The 20,421-nt window shown below is 40.3% G+C and overlaps 1 protein-coding gene across 6 annotated transcripts in view; it reads left to right on the forward strand.

Moving 5' to 3' along the window:
* Positions 1–3,429: 3,429 nt before the first annotated feature.
* Positions 3,430–20,421, forward strand: part of LOC110515074 (prominin-1-A-like) — a 54,033-nt gene continuing 37,041 nt past the window's right edge. For all 6 annotated transcript variants that reach the window (XM_036972018.1, XM_036972020.1, XM_036972022.1 and 3 more), the window contains exons 1-4: positions 3,430–3,974; positions 17,270–17,331; positions 17,810–17,836; positions 19,164–19,369. In XM_036972018.1, coding sequence (XP_036827913.1) covers positions 3,677–3,974; positions 17,270–17,331; positions 17,810–17,836; positions 19,164–19,369 — 593 coding nt within the window. In that variant the 5' untranslated portion in view covers positions 3,430–3,676. The remainder of the gene's footprint in view (positions 3,975–17,269; positions 17,332–17,809; positions 17,837–19,163; positions 19,370–20,421) is intronic.

The raw sequence follows: 20,421 nt of genomic DNA on the forward strand, positions 1-20,421 counted from the left end.
ATTAATAATCCCTTTGGATGGTGAAGTTATTAATAATCCCTTTGGATGGTGAAGTTATTAATAATCCCTTTGGATGGTGAAGTTATTAATAATCCCTTTGGATGGTGAAGTTATTAATTACCCTTTGGATGGTGAAGTTATTAATGACCCTTTGGATGGTGAAGTTATTAATGACCCTTTGGATGGTGAAGTTATTAATGACCCTTTGGATGGTGAAGTTATTAATAATCCCTTTGGATGGTGAAGTTATTAATTACCCTTTGGATGGTGAAGTTATTAATTACCCTTTAGATGGTGAAGTTATTAATTACCTTTAGATGGTGAAGTTATTAATTACCCTTTGGATGGTGAAGTTATTAATTACCCTTTGGATGGTGAAGTTATTAATTACCCTTTGGATGGTGAAGTTATTAATTACCCTTTGGATGGTGAAGTTATTAATTACCCTTTAGATGGTGAAGTTATTAATTACCTTTAGATGGTGAAGTTATTAATTACCCTTTGGATGGTGAAGTTATTAATAATCCCTTTGGATGGTGAAGTTATTAATTACCCTTTGGATGGTGAAGTTATTAATTACCCTTTAGATGGTGAAGTTATTAATTACCTTTAGATGGTGAAGTTATTAATTACCCTTTGGATGGTGAAGTTATTAATTACCCTTTGGATGGTGAAGTTATTAATGACCCTTTGGATGGTGAAGTTATTAATAATCCCTTTGGATGGTGAAGTTATTAATTACCTTTGGATGGTGAAGTTATTAATTACCTTTAGATGGTGAAGTTATTAATTACCCTTTGGATGGTGAAGTTATTAATTACCCTTTGGATGGTGAAGTTATTAATTACCCTTTGGATGGTGAAGTTATTAATTACCCTTTGGATGGTGAAGTTATTAATAATCCCTTTAGATGGTGACGTTATTAATTACCCTTTGGATGGTGAAGTTATTAATTACCCTTTGGATGGTGAAGTTATTAATAATCCCTTTAGATGGTGACGTTATTAATGACCCTTTGGATGGTGAAGTTATTAATGACCCTTTGGATGGTGAAGTTATTAATTACCCTTTGGATGGTGAAGTTATTAATGACCCTTTGGATGGTGAAGTTATTAATTACCCTTTGGATGGTGAAGTTATTAATTACCCTTTAGATGGTGAAGTTATTAATTACCCTTTGGATGGTGAAGTTATTAATGACCCTTTGGATGGTGAAGTTATTAATGACCCTTTGGATGGTGAAGTTATTAATTACCCTTTGGATGGTGAAGTTATTAATTACCCTTTGGATGGTGAAGTTATTAATTACCCTTTGGATGGTGAAGTTATTAATAATCCCTTTGGATGGTGAAGTTATTAATGACCCTTTGGATGGTGAAGTTATTAATGACCCTTTGGATGGTGAAGTTATAAATTACCTTTGGATGGTGAAGTTATTAATGACCCTTTGGATGGTGAAGTTATTAATGACCCTTTGGATGGTGAAGTTATTAATAATCCCTTTGAGCATGAAGTTATTAATTAACCTTTGGATGGTGAAGTTATTAATGACCCTTTGGATGGTGAAGTTATTAATGACCCTTTGGATGGTGAAGTTATTAATGACCCTTTGGATGGTGAAGTTATTAATTACCCTTTGGATGGTGAAGTTATTAATTACCCTTTGGATGGTGAAGTTATTAATTACCCTTTGGATGGTGAAGTTATTAATAATCCCTTTGGATGGTGAAGTTATTAATAATCCCTTTGGATGGTGAAGTTATTAATTACCCTTTAGATGGTGACGTTATTAATAATCCCTTTGGATGGTGAAGTTATTAATTACCCTTTGGATGGTGAAGTTATTAATAATCCCTTTGGATGGTGAAGTTATTAATTACCCTTTGGATGGTGAAGTTATTAATGACCCTTTGGATGGTGAAGTTATTAATTACCCTTTGGATGGTGAAGTTATTAATGACCCTTTGGATGGTGAAGTTATTAATTACCCTTTGGATGGTGAAGTTATTAATTACCCTTTGGATGGTGAAGTTATTAATAATCCCTTTGGATGGTGAAGTTATTAATAATCCCTTTGGATGGTGACGTTATTAATTACCCTTTGGATGGTGAAGTTATTAATGACCCTTTGGATGGTGAAGTGGTGGATGGTGTCTCTCTCAAATCAAAATCAAATCAAATGTATTTATATAGCCCTTCTTACATCAGATGATATCTCAAAGTGCTGTACAGAAACCCAGCCTAAAACCCCCAAACAGCAAGCAATGCAGGTGAAGAAGCACAGTGGCTAGGAAAAACTCCCTAGAAAGGCCAAAACCTAGGAAGAAACCTAGAGAGGAACCAGGCTATGTGGGGTGGCCAGTCCTCTTCTGGCTGTGCCGGGTGGAGATTATAACAGAACATGGCCAAGATGTTCAAATGTTCATAAATGACCAGCATGGTCGAATAATAATAAGGCAGAACAGTTGAAACTGGAGCAGCAGCACGGCCAGGTGGACTGGGGACAGCAAGGAGTCATCATGTCAGGTAGTCCTGAGGCATGGTCCTAGGGCTCAGGTCCTCTGAGAGAGAGAAAGAGAGAAAGAGAGAAAGAGGGAAAGAGAGAATTAGAGAGAGCAAACTTAAATTCACACAGGACACCGGATAAGACAGGAGAAGTACTCCAGATATAACAAACTGACCCTAGCCCCCCAACACATAAACTACTGCGGCATAAATACTGGAGGCTGAGACAGGAGGGGTCAGGAGACACTGTGGCCACATCCGATGATACCCCCAGGCAGGGCCAAACAGGTAGGATATAACCCCACCCACTTTGCCAAAGCACAGCCCCCACACCACTAGGGGTATACCTTCAACCACCAACTTACCATCCTGAGACAAGGCCGAGTATAGCCCACAAAGATCTCCGCCAAGGCACAACCCAAGGGAGGGCGCCAACCCAGACAGGAAGATCACGTCAGTGACTCAACCCACTCAAGTGACGCATGGCAGGACCAAATCAAAAAGATAGCATGCCCATGTAATGCAGTAAAACCTTTCTCTGTCTCTCTCTCTCTCTCTCTCTCTCTCTCTCACACACACACACACACACACACACACACACCCTTTGCAGTTAATTGTCCTATTTAGTCTATTACTTCCACACATACTGTGCTCTCTCTCTCTCTGTCTCTCTCTCTACCCCTCTCTCTGTCTCTCTCTCTCTGTCTCTGTCTCTGTTTCTCTGTCTCTCTCTCTGAGTCTCTGTCTCTCTGTCTCTGTTTGTAATATTCGTGTTTTGGTTAGCTCATGCCAAAAAGACGGAAAGCTGACAGCTGTCAGGTGTCTGACTAGGACAGAACGGTAAGTGACAAACACACGAGACCGCAGCTCACACTGGGATCAACGGGCCTGCGCACCCGAACTCATCACGTGCCCGCGCGCCGTCGGATGAGCATTAGTACGGTTCATTCCACCTCTAGAGACAACAAGTGTCACTGGAGACATGTTTAACCGGGACAACAAGACGTAACAGTACTTTACGGGACTATCTGAAATTTGGACTTCTGTCGTTGCAGTTTCTTTCTTTCTTTCAGACGGTGGAGACAGGTCACCACCTCTTTTCTCTCTCTCTCATTCCGTGTTCTTTTACCGTTTTATTTGGAGTGCGTTTTGCAAGGACTAGTCTCAAGCCATGCTGTGGAGAGCGGGACTCGTGTTGCTGCTGTGTTGGGGCAGCACCGGGGAGCTACGTCATCAACCCCGGGACTCCCCGGAACGTGAAGACCCGACGAGCAAACTGCAGGCAGACTCCCCGTCCGTGAGCACGCGGCAGCAGCGGTCCCCGCCCCCGGTAGAACCCCTAGACTTTGGGTTCGTGCCCTCCGGTGTGTACGACACGCACGCCTACTACGAGCCCGGTGCCATCGGTGTTCTGTTCCACATGGTGCACGCGTTCCTTTACGTGGTCCAACCGAACCCCTTCCCGAAAGGTGAGGAGCACGGCTCAGTGTGTGTGTGTGTGCGCGCGTCTTGGCCATGGCTGCTCCTATAAGGCCCTGCAGGTTGAGTAGAGTTTTATTTCAGAATACGTCTACATGGCAGATAAAAGGAGAATAGCGTAGGCTACACAATAAATACATTTAACAACAAATCAAATCACATTTATTTGTCACATACACATGGTTAGCAGATGTTAATGCGAGTGTAGCGAAATGCTTGTGCTTCTAGTTCCGACAATGCAGTAATAACCAACGAGTAATCTAGCTAACAATTCCAAAACTACTACCTTATAGACACAAGTGTAAGGGGATAAAGAATATGTACATAAAGATATATGAATGAGTGATGGTACAGAACGGCATAGGCAAGATACAGTAGATGGTATCGAGTACAGTATATACATATGAGATGAGTAATGTAGGGTATGTAAACATTATATAAAGTGGCTAGTGATACATGTATTACATCAAGATGCAGTAGATGGTATAGAGTACAGTATATACATATGAGATGAATAAAGTAAATCAATACATGTGTTGTCTAATTATGAAATATACAGTTAGTTAATTAAGATAATATACAGGTAGTTAATTAATTAAGATAATATACTGTTAGTTAATTAAGATAATATACAGTTAGTTAATTAAGATAATATACTGTTAGTTAATTAAGATAATATACAGTTAGTTAATTAAGATAATATACAGGTAGTTAATTAAGATAATATACTGTTAGTTAATTAAGATAATATACTGTTAGTTAATTAAGATAATATACTGTTAGTTAATTAAGAAATATACAGTTAGTTGATTAAGAAATATACAGTTAGTTAATTAAGATAATATACAGGTAGTTAATTAATTAAGATAATATACTGTTAGTTAATTAAGATAATATACAGGTAGTTAATTAATTAAGATAATATACTGTTAGTTAATTAAGAAATATACTGTTAGTTAATTAAGATAATATACAGGTAGTTAATTAAGATAATATACAGTTAGTTAATTAAGATAATATACAGGTAGTTAATTAATTAAGATAATATACAGGTAGTTAATTAAGATAATATACAGGTAGTTAATTAAGATAATATACAGGTAGTTAATTAAGATAATATACAGGTAGTTAATTAAGATAATATACAGGTAGTTAATTAAGATAATATACAGTTAGTTAATTAAGATAATATACAGTTAGTTAATTAAGATAATATACAGGTAGTTAATTAATTAAGATAATATACAGGTAGTTAATTAAGATAATATACAGGTAGTTAATTAATTAAGATAATATACAGGTAGTTAATTAAGATAATATACAGTTAGTTAATTAAGATAATATACAGTTAGTTAATTAAGATAATATACAGGTAGTTAATTAAGATAATATACTGTTAGTTAATTAAGATAATATACAGTTAGTTAATTAAGATAATATACAGTTAGTTAGTTAATTAAGATAATATACAGTTAGTTAATTAAGATAATATACAGGTAGTTAATTAAATAAGATAATATACAGGTAGTTAATTCTGAAATATATTGTTAGGTAATTATGAAACATAAGGTTATTTAATTATCAGTATATTTCTTGATTAACTAACATCTAACTTTCTTAATTAACTAGTGGTATATTTATATATTTATTGCCTTGTCATTTTCTGAAATAACAACGCAAAAATATTACAACAATATAAATATTATGCTCCTTTATTATTCAAGAAAGATAGATCTGAGTTAGTCAAGACAGACAGATGTGTTAGTTAAGTTCAGAAGTCTGATGGATGGGTCATGGAGGGTTGTTCAGGTTTATCAGTTTAGTATGTAGGTCTACTGTAAGGTTTATCAGTTTAGTATGTAGGTCTACTGTCAGGTTTAGTATGTAGGTCTACTGTCAGGTTTAGTATGTAGGTCTACTGTCAGGTTTAGTATGTAGGTCTACTGTCAGGTTTAGTATGTAGGTCTACTGTCAGGTTTAGTATGTAGGTCCACTGTCAGGTTTAGCATGCAGGTCTACTGTCAGGTGTATCAGTTTAGTATGTAGGTCTACTGTCAGGTTTAGTATGTAGGTCTACTGTCAGGTTTAGTATGTAGGTCTACTGTCAGGTATAGTATGTAGGTCTACTGTCAGGTTTAGTATGTAGGTCTACTGTCAGGTTTAGCATGCAGGTCTACTGTCAGGTGTATCAGTTTAGTATGTAGGTCTACTGTCAGGTTTAGTATGTAGGTCTACTGTCAGGTTTATCAGTTTAGTATGTAGGTCTACTGTCAGGTTTAGTATGTAGGTCTACTGTCAGGTTTAGTATGTAGGTCTACTGTCAGGTTTAATATTTAGGTCTACTGTCAGGTTTAGTATGTAGGTCTACTGTCAGGTATAGTATGTAGGTCTACTGTCAGGTTTAGCATGCAGGTCTACTGTCAGGTGTATCAGTTTAGTATGTAGGTCTACTGTCAGGTTTAGTATGTAGGTCTACTGTCAGGTTTAGTATGTAGGTCTACTGTCAGGTATAGTATGTAGGTCTACTGTCAGGTTTAGTATGTAGGTCTACTGTCAGGTTTAGCATGCAGGTCTACTGTCAGGTGTATCAGTTTAGTATGTAGGTCTACTGTCAGGTTTAGTATGTAGGTCTACTGTCAGGTTTATCAGTTTAGTATGTAGGTCTACTGTCAGGTTTAGTATGTAGGTCTACTGTCAGGTTTAGTATGTAGGTCTACTGTCAGGTTTAATATTTAGGTCTACTGTCAGGTTTAGTATGTAGGTCTACTGTCAGGTTTATCAGTTTAGCATGTAGGTCTACAGTCAGGTTTAGTATGTAGGTCTACTGTCAGGTTTAGTATGTAGGTCTACTGTCAGGTTTATCAGTTTAGTATGTAGGTCTACCGTCAGGTTTAGCATGTAGGTCTACTGTCAGGTTTATCAGTTTAGTATGTAGGTCTACTGTCAGGTTTATCAGTTTAGTATGTAGGTCTACTGTCAGGTTTAGTATGTAGGTCTACTGTCAGGTATAGTATGTAGGTCTACTGTCAGGTTTAGTATGTAGGTCTACTGTCAGGTTTAGCATGTAGGTCTACTGTCAGGTTTAGTATGTAGGTCTACTGTCAGGTTTAGTATGTAGGTCTACTGTCAGGTTTAGTATGTAGGTCTACTGTCAGGTTTAGTATGTAGGTCTACTGTCAGGTTTAGTATGTAGGTCTACTGTCAGGTTTAGTATGTAGGTCTACTGTCAGGTTTAGCATGCAGGTCTACTGTCAGGTGTATCAGTTTAGTATGTAGGTCTATTGTCAGGTTTATTAGTTTAGTATGTAGGTCTACTGTCAGGTTTAGTATGTAGGTCTACTGTCAGGTTTAGTATGTAGGTCTACTGTCTGGTTTAGTATGTAGGTCTACTGTCAGGTTTAGTATGTAGGTCTACTGTCAGGTTTAGTATGTAGGTCTACTGTCAGGTTTAGTATGTAGGTCTACTGTCAGGTTTAGTATGTAGGTCTACTGTCAGGTTTAGCATGCAGGTCTACTGTCAGGTGTATCAGTTTAGTATGTAGGTCTACTGTCAGGTTTAGCATGTAGGTCTACTGTCAGGTTTAGTATGTAGGTCTACTGTCAGGTTTAGTATGTAGGTCTACTGTCAGGTTTAATATTTAGGTCTACTGTCAGGTTTAGTATGTAGGTCTACTGTCAGGTTTATCAGTTTAGCATGTAGGTCTACAGTCAGGTTTAGTATGTAGGTCTACTGTCTGGTTTAGTATGTAGGTCTACTGTCAGGTTTAGTATGTAGGTCTACTGTCAGGTTTAGTATGTAGGTCTACTGTCTGGTTTAGTATGTAGGTCTACTGTCAGGTTTAGTATGTAGGTCTACTGTCAGGTTTAGTATGTAGGTCTACTGTCAGGTTTAGTATGTAGGTCTACTGTCAGGTTTAGTATGTAGGTCTACTGTCAGGTTTAGTATGTAGGTCTACTGTCAGGTTTAGTATGTAGGTCTACTGTCAGGTTTAGCATGTAGGTCTATTGTCAGGTTTATCAGTTTAGTATGTAGGTCTACTGTCAGGTTTAGTATGTAGGTCTACTGTCAGGTATAGTATGTAGGTCTACTGTCAGGTTTAGCATGCAGGTCTACTGTCAGGTGTATCAGTTTAGTATGTAGGTCTACTGTCAGGTTTAGTATGTAGGTCTACTGTCAGGTTTAGTATGTAGGCCTACTGTCAGGTTTAGTATGTAGGTCTACTGTCAGGTTTAGTATGTAGGTCTACTGTCAGGTTTAGCATGCAGGTCTACTGTCAGGTGTATCAGTTTAGTATGTAGGTCTACTGTCAGGTTTAGTATGTAGGTCTACTGTCAGGTTTATCAGTTTAGCATGTAGGTCTACAGTCAGGTTTAGTATGTAGGTCTACTGTCAGGTTTAGTATGTAGGTCTACTGTCAGGTTTATCAGTTTAGTATGTAGGTCTACCGTCAGGTTTAGCATGTAGGTCTACTGTCAGGTTTATCAGTTTAGTATGTAGGTCTACTGTCAGGTTTATCAGTTTAGTATGTAGGTCTACTGTCAGGTTTAGTATGTAGGTCTACTGTCAGGTTTATTATGTAGGTCTACTGTCAGGTTTATTATGTAGGTCTACTGTCAGGTTTATCAGTTTAGTATGTAGGTCTACTGTCAGGTTTAGTATGTAGGTCTACTGTCAGGTTTAGTATGTAGGTCTACTGTCAGGTTTATCAGTTTAGTATGTAGGTCTACAGTCAGGTTTATCAGTTTAGTATGTAGGTCTACTGTCAGGTTTAGTATGTAGGTCTACTGTCAGGTTTATTATGTAGGTCTACTGTCAGGTTTAGCATGTAGGTCTATTGTCAGGTTTATCAGTTTAGTATGTAGGTCTACTGTCAGGTTTAGTATGTAGGTCTACTGTCAGGTTTAGCATGTAGGTCTATTGTCAGGTTTATCAGTTTAGTATGTAGGTCTACTGTCAGGTTTAGTATGTAGGTCTACTGTCAGGTATAGTATGTAGGTCTACTGTCAGGTTTAGTATGTAGGTCTACTGTCAGGTTTAGCATGCAGGTCTACTGTCAGGTGTATCAGTTTAGTATGTAGGTCTATTGTCAGGTTTATCAGTTTAGTATGTAGGTCTACTGTCAGGTTTAGTATGTAGGTCTACTGTCAGGTTTAGTATGTAGGTCTACTGTCAGGTTTAATATTTAGGTCTACTGTCAGGTTTAGTATGTAGGTCTACTGTCAGGTTTATCAGTTTAGCATGTAGGTCTACAGTCAGGTTTAGTATGTAGGTCTACTGTCAGGTTTATCAGTTTAGTATGTAGGTCTACTGTCAGGTTTAGCATGTAGGTCTACTGTCAGGTTTATCAGTTTAGTATGTAGGTCTACTGTCAGGTTTATCAGTTTAGTATGTAGGTCTACTGTCAGGTTTAGTATGTAGGTCTACTGTCAGGTTTATTATGTAGGTCTACTGTCAGGTTTATTATGTAGTTCTACTGTCAGGTTTATCAGTTTAGTATGTAGGTCTACTGTTAGGTTTAGTATGTAGGTCTACTGTCAGGTTTAGTATGTAGGTCTACTGTCAGGTTTATCAGTTTAGTATGTAGGTCTACAGTCAGGTTTATCAGTTTAGTATGTAGGTCTACTGTCAGGTTTAGTATGTAGGTCTACTGTCAGGTTTATTATGTAGGTCTACTGTCAGGATTATTATGTAGGTCTACTGTCAGGTTTATCAGTTTAGTATGTAGGTCTACTGTCAGGTTTAGTATGTAGGTCTACTGTCAGGTTTAGTATGTAGGTCTACTGTCAGGTTTATCAGTTTAGTATGTAGGTCTACTGTCAGGTTTATCAGTTTAGTATGTAGGTATACTGTCAGGTTTAGCATGTAGGTCTACTGTCAGGTTTATCAGTTTAGTATGTAGGTCTACTGTCAGGTTTAGTATGTAGGTCTACTGTCAGGTTTAGTATGTAGGTCTACTGTCAGGTTTATTATGTAGGTCTACTGTCAGGTTTAGTATGTAGGTCTACTGTCAGGTTTATCAGTTTAGTATGTAGGTCTACTGTCAGGTTTAGCATGTAGGTCTACTGTCAGGTTTATCAGTTCAGTATGTAGGTCTACTGTCAGTTTTATCAGTTTAGTATTTAGGTCTACTGTCAGGTTTAGTATGTAGGCCTACTGTCAGGTTTATCAGTTTAGCATGTAGGTCTAATGTCAGGTTTAGTATGTAGGTCTACTGTCAGGTTTAGTATGTAGGCCTACTGTCAGGTTTAGTATGTAGGCCTACTGTCAGGTTTAGCATGTAGGTCTACTGTCAGGTTTATCAGTTTAGTATGTAGGTCTACTGTCAGGTTTATTATGTAGGTCTACTGTCAGGTTTAGTATGTAGGTCTACTGTCAGGTTTAGTATGTAGGTCTACTGTCAGGTTTAGTATGTAGGTCTACTGTCAGGTTTATTATGTAGGTCTACTGTCAGGTTTAGTATGTAGGTCTACTGTCAGGTTTATCAGTTTAGTATGTAGGTCTACTGGCAGGTTTATCAGTTTAGTATGTAGGTCTACTGTCAGGTTTAGTATGTAGGTCTACTGTCAGGTTTAGTATGTAGGCCTACTGTCAGGTTTAGCATGTAGGTCTACTGTCAGGTTTATCAGTTTAGTATGTAGGTCTACAGTCAGGTTTATTATGTAGGTCTACTGTCAGGTTTAGTATGTAGGTCTACTGTCAGGTTTAGTATGTAGGTCTACTGTCAGGTTTATCAGTTTAGTATGTAGGTCTACTGTCAGGTTTATTATGTAGGTCTATTGTCAGGTTTAGTATGTAGGTCTACTGTCAGGTTTAGTATGTAGGTCTACTGTCAGGTTTAGTATGTAGGTCTACTGTCAGGTTTATAATGTAGGTCTCCTGTCAGGTTTAGTATGTAGGTCTACTGTCAGGTTTATCAGTTTAGTATGTAGGTCTACTGGCAGGTTTATCAGTTTAGTATGTAGGTCTACTGTCAGGTTTAGTATGGAGGTCTACTGTCAGGTTTAGTATGTAGGTCTACTGTCAGGTTTAGTATGTAGGTCTACTGTCAGGTTTAGTATGTAGGTCTACTGTCAGGTTTATTATGTAGGTCTCCTGTCAGGTTTAGTATGTAGGTCTACTGTCAGGTTTATCAGTTTAGTATGTAGGTCTACTGGCAGGTTTATCAGTTTAGTATGTAGGTCTACTGTCAGGTTTATTATGTAGGTCTACTGTCAGGTTTAGTATGGAGGTCTACTGTCAGGTTTAGTATGTAGGCCTACTGTCAGGTTTAGCATGTAGGTCTACTGTCAGGTTTAGCATGTAGGTCTACTGTCAGGTTTATCAGTTTAGTATGTAGGTCTACTGTCAGGTTTATTATGTAGGTCTACTGTCAGGTTTAGTATGTAGGTCTACTGTCAGGTTTAGTATGCAGGTCTACTGTCAGGTTTATCAGTTTAGTATGTAGGTCTACTGTCAGGTTTATTATGTAGGTCTACTGTCAGGTTTAGTATGTAGGTCTACTATCAGGTTTAGTATGTAGGTCTACTGTCAGGTTTAGTATGTAGGTCTATTGTCAGCTTTATCAGTTTAGTATGTAGGTCTACTGTCAGGTAAATTATGTAGGTCTACTGTCAGGTTTATTATGTAGGTCTACTGTCAGGTTTATTGTGTAGGTCTACCGTCAGGTTTAGTATGTAGGTCTACTATCAGGTTTATTATGTAGGTCTACTGTCAGGTTTGTTGCGAAAGTATTCGGCCCCCTTGAACTTTGCGACCTTTTGCCACATTTCAGGCTTCAAACATAAAGATATAAAACGGAATAATTTTGCACGCCCAGTTTTTCTGGTTTTGATTTGTTAAAAAAGTTTGAAATATCCAATAAATGCCGTTCCACTTCATGATTGTGTCCCACTTGTTGTTGATTCTTCACAAAAAAATACAGTTTTATATCTTTATGTTTGAATCCTGAAATGTGGCAAAAGGTCGCAAAGTTCAAGGGGGCCGAATACTTTCGCAAGGCACTGTAGTTCTACTGTCAGGTTTATTATGTACAGTGGGGCAAAAAAAGTATTTAGTCAGCCACCAATTGTGCAAGTTCTCCCACTTAAAAAGATGAGAGAGGCCTGTAATTTTCATCATAGGTACACTTCAACTATGACAGGCAAAATGAGAAAAAAATCCAGAAAATCACATTGTAGGATTTTTAATGAATTTATTTGCAAATTATGGTGGAAAATAAGTATTTGGTCACCTACAAACAAGCAAGAGTTCTGGCTCTCACAGACCTGTAACTTCTTCTTTAAGAGGCTCCTCTGTCCTCCACTCGTTACCTGTATTAATGGCACCTGTTTGAACTTGTTATCAGTATAAAAGACACCTGTCCACAACCTCAAACAGTCACACTCCAAACTCCACTATGGCCAAAACCAAAGAGCTGTCAAAGGACACCAGAAACAAAATTGTAGACCTGCACCAGGCTGGGAATACTGAATCTGCAATAGGTAAGCAGCTTGGTTTGAAGAAATCAACTGTGGGAGCAATTATTAGGAAATGGAAGACATACAAGACCACTGATAATCTCCCTCGATCTGGGGCTCAACGCAAGATCTCACCCCGTGGGGTCAAAATGATCACATCAACGGTGAGCAAAAATCCCAGAACCACACGGGGGACTTAGCGAATGACCTGTAGAGAGCTGGGACCAAAGTAACAAAGCCTACTATCAGTAACACACTACGCCGTCAGGGACTCAAATCCTGCAGTGCCAGACGTGTCCCCCTGCTTAAGCCAGTACATGTCCAGGCCCGTCTGAAGTTTGCTAGAGAGCATTTGGATGTTCCAGAAGAAGATTGGGAGAATGTCATATGGTCAGATGAAACCAAAATATAACTTTTTGGTAAAAACTCAACTCTTCGTGTTTGGAGGACAAAGAATGCTGAGTTGCATCCAAAGAACACCATACCTACTGTGAAGCATGGGGGTGGAAACATCATGCTTTGGGGCTGTTTTTCTGCAAAGGGACCAGGACGACTGATCCGTGTAAAGGAAAGAATGAACGGGGCCATGTATCGTGAGATTTTGAGTGAAAACCTCTTGAAGATGAAACGTGGCTGGGTCTTTCAGCATGACAATGATCCCAAACACACCGCCCGGGCAACGAAGGAGTGGCTTCGTAAGAAGCATTTCAAGGTCCTGGAGTGGCCTAGCCAGTCTCCAGATCTCAACCCCATAGAAAATCTTTGGAGGGAGTTGAAAGTCCGTGTTGCCCAGCAACAGCCCCAAAACATCACTGCTCTAGAGGAGGTCTGCATGGAGGAATGGGCCAAAATACCAGCAACAGTGTGTGAAAACCTTGTGAAGACTTACAGAAAACGTTTGACCTCTGTCATTGCCAACAAAGGGTACATAACAAAGTATTGAGATAAACATTTGTTATTGACCAAATACTTATTTTCCACCATAATTTGCAAGTAAATTCATAAAAAATCCTACAATGGGATTTTTGGGATTTTTTTCTTCTTCATTTTGTCTGTCATAGTTGAAGTGTACCTATGATGACAATTACAGGCCTCTCTCATCTTTTTAAGTGGGAGAACTTGCACAATTGGTGACTGACTAAATACTTTTTGCCCCACTGTAGGTCTACTGTCAGATTTAGCATGTAGGTCTACTGTCAGATTTAGCATGTAGGTCTACTGTCAGGTTTAGTATGTAGGTCTACTGTCAGGTTTAGTATGTAGGTCTACTGTCAGGTTTATCAGTTTAGTATGTAGGTCTACTGTCAGGTTTAGTATGTAGGTCTACTGTCAGGTTTAGTATGTAGGTCTACTGTCAGATTTAGCATGTAGGTCTACTGTCAGGTTTAGTATGTAGGTCTACTGTCAGGTTTAGTATGTAGGTCTACTGTCAGGTTTATCAGTTTAGTATGTAGGTCTACTGTCAGGTTTAGTATGTAGGTCTACTGTCAGGTTTATCAGTTTAGTATGTAGGTCTACTGTCAGGTTTAGTATGCAGGTCTACTGTCAGGTTTATCAGTTTAGCATGTAGGTCTACTATCACGTTTAGCAGGTGAGCATGTATGCTGACTGTCGTTCTCCCTCTCTAACCAGGTACTGATTCTGACCCACACCTGGTACAGGTCAACTGCTTGACCAATTAGAGACATTAATCCGTTTTTCAATCAATGTTTCTATCTGCCCGACCAATCAGAGACATTAATCAATGAATCAATCACTGGTTCACCAGGTAGAGAAGTTAACTAGCAGTAGGTCACAATGTTACCTCGGTAACAACAGCAGTAGGTCATAATGTTGCCTCGGTAACAACAGCAGTAGGTCATAATGTTGCCTCGGGAACAACAGCAGTAGGTCATAATGTTGCCTCGGTAACAACAGCAGTAGGTCATAATGTTGCCTCGGTAACAACAGCAGTAGGTCATAATGTTGCCTCGGTAATGTCATGTTTATGATAACATCAACACAGCACTGGTATACCAGACCACAGGTAGGCTACTGACTGAATGTGTGTTTGTGTGTGTGTGTGTGTGTGTGTGTGTGTGTGTGTGTGTGTGTGTGTGTGTGTGTGTGTGTGTGTGCCGGGTCACGTTGGAACGGTGCAGTAGGATTGGTGTTTCTAAGTAGCAGGGTCAGAGTTATTAGATTAGAGGCCTAATCAATTATCAGTTAAGCCTTTACTGCGGCTGGCTCTCTCCCTGCTGTCACCTGGTCCCCAGGACTAACACCTTAATCCACCAGCCATATGGCACACACACACACACACACACACACACACACACACACAGGTAGAGTCCATGTCAACAAGATCTCCCTCTCTCCTCCCCCCATCTCTGTGGCCTCTATTGTACTCGACCTGTTGATGCTGCTGTTAGTGTCACAACCTATATCAGGGTGGTGTGTGTGTGTGTGTGTGTGTGTGTGTGTGTGTGTGTGTGTGTGTGTGTGTGTGTGTGTGTCTCTCTCTCTGTCAGGTTGTATAAGGCCCCAGTGTAATCCCTGTGGACATGGCCATATTTATACTCCCTAATACTCTTCACTGGCTGACGAACAAACCTAGTCACTGTCTACCTATATACTGACCCTTACATAACAGGAGGGTGGGACAGGGCAGTGAATTGTAATTCTGTTAGCTGTTAGCTGTTAGCCGTTACAGAGTGGTCAGGAGGGTGGAACAGGGCAGTGAATTGTAATACTGTTAGCTGTTAGCTGTTAGCCGTTACAGAGTGGTCAGGAGGGTGGAACAGGGCAGTGAATTGTAATACTGCTAGCTGTTCACCGTCACAGAGTGGTCAGGAGGGTGGGACAGGGCAGTGAATTGTAATACTGTTAGCTGTTAGCTGTTAGCCGTTACAGAGTGGTCAGGAGGGTGGAACAGGGCAGTGAATTGTAATTATGTTAGCTGTTAGCTGTTAGCCGTTACAGAGTGGCCAGGAGGGTGGAACAGGGCAGTGAATTGTAATACTGTTAGCTGTTAGCTGTTAGCCGTTACAGAGTGGCCAGGAGGGTGGAACAGGTCAGTGAATTGTAATACTGCTAGCTGTTAGCCGTTACAGAGTGGTCAGGAGGGTGGAACAGGGCAGTGAATTGTAATTATGTTAGCTGTTAGCTGTTAGCCGTTACAGAGTGGTCAGGAGGGTGGAACAGGGCAGTGAATTGTAATACTGTTAGCTGTTAGCCGTTACAGAGTGGCCAGGAGGGTGGAACAGGGCAGTGAATTGTAATACTGTTAGCTGTTAGCTGTTAGCCGTTACAGAGTGGCCAGGAGGGTGGAACAGGTCAGTGAATTGTAATACTGCTAGCTGTTAGCCGTTACAGAGTGGCCAGGAGGGTGGAACAGGGCAGTGAATTGTAATACTGTTAGCTGTTAGCTGTTAGCCGTTACAGAGTGGTCAGGAGGGTGGAACAGGGCAGTGAATTGTAATACTGTTAGCTGTTAGCTGTTAGCCGTTACAGAGTGGCCAGGAGGGTGGAACAGGGCAGTGAATTGTAATACTGCTAGCTGTTAGCTGTTACAGAGTGGTCAGGAGGGTGGAACAGGGCAGTGAATTGTAATACTGCTAGCTGTTCGCCGTCACATAGTGGTCAGGAGGGTGGAACAGGGCAGTGAATTGTAATACTGCTAGCTGTTAGCTGTTAGCTGTTACAGAGTGGTCAGGAGGGTGGAACAGGGCAGTGAATTGTAATACTGTTAGCTGTTAGCTGTTAGCCGTTACAGAGTGGTCAGGAGGGTGGAACAGGGCAGTGAATTGTAATACTGTTAGCTGTTAGCTGTTAGCCGTTACAGAGTGGCCAGGAGGGTGGAACAGGGCAGTGAATTGTAATACTGCTAGCTGTTAGCTGTTACAGAGTGGTCAGGAGGGTGGAACAGGGCAGTGAATTGTAATACTGCTAGCTGTTCGCCGTCACATAGTGGTCAGGAGGGTGGAACAGGGCAGTGAATTGTAATACTGCTAGCTGTTAGCTGTTAGCTGTTACAGAGTGGTCAGGAGGGTGGAACAGGGCAGTGAATTGTAATACTGCTAGCTGTTCGCCGTCACATAGTGGTCAGGAGGGTGGAACAGGGCAGTGAATTGTAATACTGCTAGCTGTTAGCTGTTAGCCGTTACAGAGTGGTCAGGAGGGTCTTTTAACTGACCAGACAGTTCTAGACCAGCTTTTACTGACCAGACAGTTCTAGAAAAGCTTTTAACTGACCAGACAGTTCTAGAACAGCTTTTAACAGGTCAGACAGTTCTAGAACAGCTTTTAACTGACCAGACAGTTCTAGACCAGCTTTTAACAGGTCAGACAGTTCTAGAACAGCTTTTAACTGGCCAGACAGTTCTAGAACACAGCCCCAACCCACTTTACCTGTCCCCTCATATTTAAAAAAGTTTCTGTCTTTCTGTGTGTGTGTGTGTGTGTGTGTGTGTGTGTGTGTGTACCTGCTGAGCAACAGATCAGGTATTACTGCATCCAATCTATATAAAGACATACTGTCAACATAAAACCCAGCACAGAGCCATGCAATCTCCATAGGAAACATTGGCAGTAAAATGGCCTTACTGAAGAGCTCATTGTCTTTCAATGTGGCACCATCATAGGATGCCACCTTTCCAACAGGTCACTTTGTCAAATTTCTGCCCTGCTAGAGCTGCCCCCGGTCAACTGTAAGGGATGCTATTGTGAAGTGGAAACGTCTAGGAGCTAACGACTGTTGTATATGATTGGCTAATGACTATTGTATTGTGTGATTGGCTAACAAGCGTGTGTTATGTGATTGGCTGAAGAGGTTGTGTTGTGTTCTCAGATCTCATCGTAAAAGTCATCCAACAGAACATGGGAGGGATAAAACTGGAAGACTATCGCAAGGTAGGCTGTGTGTGAGAGAGAGATAATCATGTATAACTCACTGACAGGCTGTAATACTAACTCTGGGTTATAGAGAGGTAGGCTGTGTGTGAGAGAGATATAACCATGTATAACTCACTAACAGGCTGTAATACTAACTCTGGGTTATAGAGAGGTAGGCTGTGTGTGAGAGAGAGAGATAATCATGTATAACTCACTAACAGGCTGTAATACTAACTCTGTGTTATAGAGAGGTAGGCTGTGTGTGAGAGAGATATAATCATGTATAACTCCCTAACAGGCTGTAATACTAACTCTGTGTTATAGAGAGGTAGGCTGTGTGAGAGAGATATAATCATGTATAACTCACTAACAGGCTGTAATACTAACTCTGGGTTATAGAGAGGTAGGCTGTGTGAGAGAGAGAGATATAATCATGTATAACTCACTGACAGGCTGCAATACTAACTGTGTAACTCTGTGTGTTCTGCTGTTGCAGCCGGAGAACGTTGTCTTAATGCTACAGGTAAAGTCACCATACAGCCACTATAATACACCCACAGTCACTATAATACACCCATACCCACTATAATACACCCACAGCCACTATAATACACCCACACCCACTATAATACACCCACACCCACTATAATACACCAACTATAATACACCCACTATAATACACACATACCCACTATAATACACCCACACCCACTATAATACACCCACAGCCACTATAATACACCCATACCCACTATAATACACCCACACCCACTATAATACACCCACACCCACTATAATACACCTACACCCACTATAATACACCTATACCCACTATAATACACCCACAGCCACTATAATTCACCCATACCCACTATAATACACCAACTATAATACACCCACACCCACTATAATACACCCACTATAATACACCCACTATAATACACACATACCCACTATAATACACCCACACCCACTATAATTCACCCATACCCACTATAATACACCAACTATAATACACCCACTATAATACACACATACCCACTATAATACACCCACACCCACTATAATACACCCACATCCACTATAATACACCCACACCCACTATAATACACCCATACCCACTATAATACACCCACACCCACTATAATACACCAACTATAATACACCCACTATAATACACACATACCCACTATAATACACCCACACCCACTATAATACACCCACATCCACTATAATACACCCACACCCACTATAATTCACCCACGCCCACTATAATACACCAACTATAATACACCCACTATAATACACACATACCCACTATAATACACCCACACTCACTATAATTCACCCGCTATAATACACCCACACCCACTATAATACACCCACACCCACTATAATACACCCACATCCACTATAATACACCCACTATAATACACCCACACCCACTATAATACACCCACACCCACTATAATACACCCACACCCACTATAATACACCCACACCCACTATAATTCACCTCCTAAGACAGACAGACAGACAGACAGACAGTCAGCCAACCAGGTCTGTCAGACAGACAATCAGCCAACCAGGCCAGTCAGACAGACAGACAATCAGCCAACCAGGCCTGTCAGACAGACAGACAATCAGCCAACCAGGCCTGTCAGACAGACAGACAATCAGCCAACCAGACAGACAATCAGCCAACCAGGCCTGTCAGACAGACAGACAATCAGCCAACCAGGCCTGTCAGACAGCTAGCCAGTCAGACAGCTAGCCGGTCAGACAGGTAGTTATCTCTCTAACCGGCAGGTAGTTCTCTCTCTAATAATGTGGTATCTGTCCTCCTGCAGACGATCTACTATGAGGCGGGCTTCCTGTTGTGTGTGAGTCTGGGCTGTGTATTCCTGGTGTTGACCCCCGTGGTAGGACTGTGTTTCTGTGTGTGTCGCTGCTGTGAGAACTGTGGAGGGGAGATGCACCAGAGACAGGGGAAGAACCCAGACTGTCAGAGAGGATTCTACACGGCCGCTCTCATCACCACCTCCATATTCATCACGTAAGACCTTCCCCTGACCTCTGACCTTAACTCGTCACGTTAACTCTAACTACATTTAACCCTTCTACACCACTACTGTCTTGACCACCTCCATATTCAGTATTAGAGTGTGTTCAGTATTAGAGTGTGTTCAGTATTAGATCGTGTTCAGTATTAGAGTGTGTTCAGTATTAGAGTGTGTTCAGTATTAGATCGTGTTCAGTATTAGAGTGTGTTCAGTATTAGAGTGTGTTCAGTATTAGAGTGTGTTCAGTATTAGAGTGTGTTCAGTATTAGAGTGTGTTCAGTATTAGAGTGTGTTCAGTATTAGATCGTGTTCAGTATTAGATCGTGTTCAGTATTAGAGTGTGTTCAGTATTCGAGTGTGTTCAGTATTAGAGTGTGTTCAGTATTAGAGTGTGTTCAGTATTAGATCGTGTTCAGTATTAGAGTGTGTTCAGTATTAGAGTGTGTTCAGTATTAGAGTGTGTTCAGTATTAGACCGTGTTCAGTATTAGATCGTGTTCAGTATTAGAGTGTGTTCAGTATTAGAGTGTGTTCAGTATTAGATCGTGTTCAGTATTAGAGTGTGTTCAGTATTAGAGTGTGTTCAGTATTAGATCGTGTTCAGTATTAGAGTGTGTTCAGTATTAGAGTGTGTTCAGTATTAGAGTGTGTTCAGTATTAGATTGTGTTCAGTATTAGATCGTGTTCAGTATTAGAGTGTGTTCAGTATTCGAGTGTGTTCAGTATTAGAGTGTGTTCAGTATTAGAGTGTGTTCAGTATTAGATCGTGTTCAGTATTAGAGTGTGTTCAGTATTAGAGTGTGTTCAGTATTAGAGTGTGTTCAGTATTAGAGTGTGTTCAGTATTAGAGTGTGTTCAGTATTAGATCGTGTTCAGTATTAGAGTGTGTTCAGTATTAGATTGTGTTCAGTATTAGAGTGTGTTCAGTATTAGAGTGTGTTCAGTATTAGATCGTGTTCAGTATTAGAGTGTGTTCAGTATTAGAGTATGTTCAGTATTAGAGTGTGTTCAGTATTAGAGTGTGTTCAGTATTAGATCGTGTTCAG

The sequence above is a fragment of the Oncorhynchus mykiss genome, unplaced genomic scaffold, assembly GCF_013265735.2.
Source record: "Oncorhynchus mykiss isolate Arlee unplaced genomic scaffold, USDA_OmykA_1.1 un_scaffold_87, whole genome shotgun sequence".
In the NCBI taxonomy this organism is placed as follows: domain Eukaryota; kingdom Metazoa; phylum Chordata; class Actinopteri; order Salmoniformes; family Salmonidae; genus Oncorhynchus; species Oncorhynchus mykiss.